The 5,516-nt window shown below is 43.8% G+C and overlaps 1 protein-coding gene across 1 annotated transcript; it reads left to right on the forward strand.

Moving 5' to 3' along the window:
- The first annotated feature begins 1,422 nt into the window (after positions 1-1,422).
- LOC124168658 (uncharacterized protein K02A2.6-like) lies at positions 1,423-4,676 on the forward strand. Its single transcript, XM_046546921.1, has 4 exons — positions 1,423-1,506; positions 2,174-2,294; positions 2,397-4,151; positions 4,651-4,676. The coding sequence occupies exons 1-4, from the start codon at positions 1,423-1,425 to the stop codon at positions 4,674-4,676; spliced, it is 1,986 nt and encodes a 661-aa protein (XP_046402877.1).
- Positions 4,677-5,516: the final 840 nt, after the last annotated feature.

A 5,516-nucleotide genomic window follows, 5' to 3' on the forward strand; every position in this document is an offset into this window, starting at 1 on the left:
TTAAATGTGTGTGTGTGTGTGTCTATTGTTTTGTAGATGTCACCACTGGTCGAGAGTTTTGAGATTTATGTAACCTCGCTAGCGTGAGAGGTTTTTTGGCGCCATGTTGTAACGGTACCGTGTTGATTGTGTGTTACGTACGATGCAAGAACATTAAATCATTTAACTAAATGGACTACCGGGTTGTTAATTCAGACCTCCCCTCCTCGGGAACACTTTACTGGCGACGAGGATAAAAGTCAAAGCTGCGGGTAACGTTGAACTTCGACATGGCTCTCATAGGCCATATAGGAGAGTTTTCGCGGGACACCGAAGAGTTCGGTTCCTATATTGAGAGGTTGGAACAGTTTTTTGTGGTCAATAATGTGGCGGCTGAGAAGAGAGTTCCGCTATTTATCACATTGATGGGTCCGGGTACTTACAAAATTTTAAAGAGTTTACTCGACCCGGTGTCTCCGGTATCTAAGACCTATAAGGAATTGGCGGAGGTACTTACGGCTCATTTCCAGCCAAAAACACTGATCGTTGCAGAGAGAGTCCGTTTTTATAGAAGGGATCAACTGCCGCACGAGAGTTTGGCGGCGTACATCGTGGAACTGCGAAGCCTTGCAGCCTCGTGCAATTTTAAAACATTTTTAGACGAGGCACTCCGAGACATAGGTTAGTTTGTGGGGTTAACTCTGAAGCCGTTCGCCGGAGGATGATTCTGGAGTCGGATCTCTCTTTCGAACGTGCTTGTTCGCTCGCACAAGAACTGGCGTTGGCTGAGACTCAAGTGCAACTACTAAGACCGGAGCCAGCACACGAGAGGATATATAGCCTAGGAGGACAAGCTAGACCGGCAAGGAAGTCACCGAGGAGTCCGTCGGGTTGCTGGCGATGTGGCGGAAATCATCACCCGGAGAAGTGCCACGTAAAGAGCTGGGAGTGCTTTCGGTGTAAGAAACGTGGGCACATGTCTAAAATGTGTAAGGGAGGAGCAGTCAGGGCAGTAGATGAGGATTCAACCCTATTCAGAGAGACGATTACTTCCCAGCCAACGGATAGAGGTCCAGGTGCAACTCACTGGAGAAAGGAGGAAAATGATTTTGTTCATCAGGTTCCGGCACCGGGAGTAGGAGGTTTGGAAAATCATGTTCTTTGGTCTGACATTTGTAAATGTTCACTTAGAGTAGAAAGTATTGATGTCCATTTTGAAATTGATAGTGGAGCTTCAGTTTCCATTATGGCAATCACCCAATTTAAGAGTCTTTTCCCAAGGATTTCTCTCGAACCCAGTCCCTTAACTTTGAAGTCAGCCTCGGGTCGGGATTTAAAGGTTGCAGGGTAGGTATGGGTCTGGGTTGAGTCTCCTTCTAAAAGAGAAAAACTCAAACTGTTTGTTGTAGAGTCTGAGATTAAGATTCCTCTTCTTGGACGATCATGGTTGGACGTGTTGTTGCCCAGTTGGAGGGGCATGTTAAAGATAAATCATGTCAATACGTCGGAGGAACTGTTGCGGGCAAAGTATCATTCAGTGTTTGATGGGGATCGTACAGCAAAAATAAGTTCCTTTAAGGCCCACATAAAGTTGAAAGAAGGGTGTGTTCCAATTTTTAGGAGAGCTTATGACGTGCCTTTTAAAATAAGAGATAAAGTGAAATTGGAACTAGGGAAATTGGTGGAAGCTGGTATCTTTGAACCAATTAGGCACTCTGAATGGGCAAGTCCACTTGTGATTGTGCCAAAGAAAAATGGGGAGCTTCGACTTTGTGTTGATTATAAAAACACAGTAAATACTGTGATTGAAAGAGACAAATACCCCTTACCAAGATTGGACGATATACTGACGGGTTTGTCGGGTGGAAGGGTATTTGTGACTCTGGATTTAAGTCGGGCTTTTATGCAATTAGAGGTCTCAGAAGAGTCCAAAGAATCACTCACCGTAAATACCATGTTTGGCCTCTACAGAGTCCATCGCCTTCCCTACGGGGTATCAAGTGCTCCAAGTATTTTTCAAGGGGTGATGGACTCAATCCTGCAGGGATTGGAGGGAGTATATTGCTATGTTGACGATTTGGTAATTGTGGGGGGGAATTTTGATGAATGTAAAGAAAGAGCAGGTCTTGTTTTAGATCGCTTGAACGGACATGGTATAAGGGTTAACTCTGAAAAGTGTGAATTTTTTAAGCAGAGTATCATGTATTTAGGTCATTTTATTGATGAGTCTGGGATCAGACCAGCAGAAGGGAAAATGAAGGCCATTATGGAGTGCCCCTCTCCTGAAAATATTCAGCAGCTAAAGTCATTCCTAGGTATGTTCAATTTCTATAGTAAATTCATTCCTATGTCATCAACATTGTTAAGTCCCCTGTATGAGTTAACTCAAAAGAATGCCCCCTTTTTGTGGTCCAAAGAGCAAGAATCAGCATTCTGCCGAAGCAAGGAGTTGTTGCTTAATAGCAACGTTCTGACATTTTATCAACCTCAACTTCCTTTGGTTTTAATCACTGATGCCTCCCCATATGGAGTGGGGGCTGTTTTGTGCCATGTGATTGATGGGGTAGAAAAGCCAATATGGTGTGCATCAGCAACACTGACCCCGGCAGAAAAGAACTATGCTCAAATTGAAAGGGAGGCTTTGGCTATTGTCTTTGGGGTGCGCAGGTTCCACAAATTTTTGTATGGTCAACAGTTCACCATTGTCACTGATGCCCAAGTCCTGAAACGAATATTGGGGCCTAAAGTAGGTATCCCTACATTGGCAGCCTCAAGGTTGCAAAGATGGGCTCTGATATTAGCCTCCTATGATTATGAAGTGGTGTATAGGAAAAATGTGGAGAATGCAGATATGTTATCACGTTTGCCTCTACCAATGGAAAGTACTGGTGATGAGGAATGTATTTTTCAAATGGAGGGGCCTTTAAACAATGAAGACATCATAGTTCAGTCGAAAGCAGATAAAGTCTTGCAAAAGGTAATCCATTTCACTCAAGCAGGCTGGCCAAAATGTTGCGAAGAGGGGCTGAAACCCTACTTTGTCCGTAGACATGAGCTAACTGTATCTGAGGGTTGCTTGTGTTGGGGTAATAGAGTTGTAGTGCCTAGAGTGCTTAGGGGTAAGGTACTACAGATGCTCCATGAGCAACACATTGGCATTGTAAGAATGAAGTTGCTTGCAAGGCAAACAATCTGGTGGCCGGGTGTAGAAAAGGACATTGAAGATGTCATAGTAAATTGTGAAACATGTTTAGTCACGCAGACAAGAGTTTCCCAGCAAAAGTATTTAGTACCCTGGTCTGAGACAATGCAACCATGGGAGAGGGTACATTTAGACCTGCTCTCGTTTCAAGGGCACCATATTCTAGTTTTGGTTGATAGCTATTCAAAATGGATGGAAGCTTGGTTGATGGAAGGAACAAGTGCCCAGAAGGTAATTTTGAAACTGAGGGAGTTCATGGCAGTTTTTGGCATACCACAGGAAATAGTCAGTGACAATGGCCCCCCATTCCAGTCAGTCGAGTTCACCCTGTTTTGCAAGCAAAACAATATTAAAGTAACAAAAAGTCCTCCATATCATCCTCAATCAAATGGACTGGCAGAACGAGGTGTTCGAACCATAAAAGAGAATTTGGCTAAACAGTACATAGACATGTTAAATTCACATCTTAGGGGTGATTTAGTGAATCAAAGCAAGCCGGTTATTGAGCACCACTTACTAAATTTTCTAATTTCTTATAGAAATACCCCTTGTTCGGTCACGACAGTGTCACCAGCATCACTAATTTTTAAGCATCAGCCAAGGACCACGTTATCATTGCTGAAGCCAGTTAGGCCGCAAAAGCAGCAAGTCCCCAAAAGCACTCCAAGAGCTGTTTGTAAGGGGCAAACAATCCCAGAGTTCAGACTTCATGAAGAAGTATTGGTGAGGAATCCCAATCCAGGGGCATTTAAATATATTAAAGGTCAAATAGTGGCTGTTATGAGCAAAGCGACCTTCAAAGTAACACTTCCAAACGGGGTAAGGTTAGTACACTTAGATCAATTGAGGAAATTGCGTGACACTCAGCCTAAAATAGAATTAAATAAAGCAAATCATAGAGCCTGGGATGATTTCATGTGGTCAGCAAAAAAGTATGACCCAAACAGCCAGTGCAGAGAGCCAGGGAGGGGTGAGAGACAAGGCTCGGAGTCTACAGCCATCACACGTCAAAGTGACAGGGTTGCAGTTCCCCAAGCGCAATTACGGCGAAGTAATAGAGTAGTGGTTCCCCCCAAACGTCTGGATTTGTAAAAAAAAGAAGCTTATGCTGCACTGATGTACATACCTGTGGTAAAATATTATATGTTAATATTGTTTTATTTTGTATCATGGCAGGGTTAAGGGGATACCTAGACGAAGTCTACCTAGACGAAGTCTAGAGGTTCAAAGGAGGTATTGGAGCCAGCAGAGGAGGGGATAGCCTCTGATGACGGGAAATTGTTGAAACCTGCTGAATTGTAGGACTTCTATTATTTTTATATTATTTTTAAATTGTACATTTGCAAAAATGTCACTGTAACTGCCATATGTAATAACCATTGTTATCAGGGATTGGAATTTTGTATGTAACTTGGGGAAGGGATGAAGTGTATTTAAATGTGTGTGTGTGTGTGTCTATTGTTTTGTAGATGTCACCACTGGTCGAGAGTTTTGAGATTTATGTAACCTCGCTAGCGTGAGAGGTTTTTTGGCGCCATGTTGTAACGGTACCGTGTTGATTGTGTGTTACGTACGATGCAAGAACATTAAATCATTTAACTAAATGGACTACCGGGTTGTTAATTCAGACCTCCCCTCCTCGGGAACACTTTACTCGTGACCAAAAAAGACAACGGGAGACTCGGCCATGCTGTCTACAGAAAGCTTACGCACACCGACCGATACCTAAATGCAGCATCTCACCATCATCCCAGTCAGAAGGCCTCACTAGTGGCTACATTAATTAACAGAGCGTATAATATCTCCGATGATATCTCCCTCTCCACGGAGATAAAGCACCTCACTACGGCACTGCAGAGAAATGGCTATAGGAGAGAATTGGTCCTTAAAAGGACCACGAAGGAGGAGGAAAAGCGACGCAAGGCCACCATTGAAAACCAGAGTGATGACGTTGGAGAAGAAGAATCGTCAAGGAAGCTATACGTCACCATCCCTTTCATTGCTGGAACGTCAGAGAGGATCGCCAGAATATTAAAAAAGCACGACGTGGTCACCAGATATAACTGTGTGACCAAGATAAGAGACTTCCTCCCCGGGCCCAAGGATATCATTCCTCAAGAACTGCATGAGGTGGTATACAAGGTGCCCTGCTCCTGCGGAAAATCCTACATAGGGGAAACTTGCCGCTCCATGCATGTGAGGATTAAAGAACATCAGAGGGCGACCAAGAACAAGCAGTTTCAACTCTCTGCCATCGCCGAACATGCATGGTCGGAACCCGGCCATGACATTAAATTTGACGAGAAGAAACTATTAGTTAAGGAGTGCCGATACT

This window comes from Ischnura elegans, chromosome 12, assembly GCF_921293095.1.
Source record: "Ischnura elegans chromosome 12, ioIscEleg1.1, whole genome shotgun sequence".
Lineage (NCBI taxonomy): Eukaryota > Metazoa > Arthropoda > Insecta > Odonata > Coenagrionidae > Ischnura > Ischnura elegans.

Coding starts and splice junctions, on each gene's coding strand:
- LOC124168658 (XM_046546921.1), top strand. CDS start 1,423: ATGGTTGGACGTGTTGTTGCCCAGTTGGAGGGGCATGTTAAAGATAAA. Junction 1,507..2,173: donor GAGGAACTGTTGCGGGCAAA/GTATCATTCAGT, acceptor TTTTTTAAGCAG/AGTATCATGTATTTAGGTCA. Junction 4,152..4,650: donor GTGCAGAGAGCCAGGGAGGG/GTGAGAGACAAG, acceptor ATTGTTTTGTAG/ATGTCACCACTGGTCGAGAG.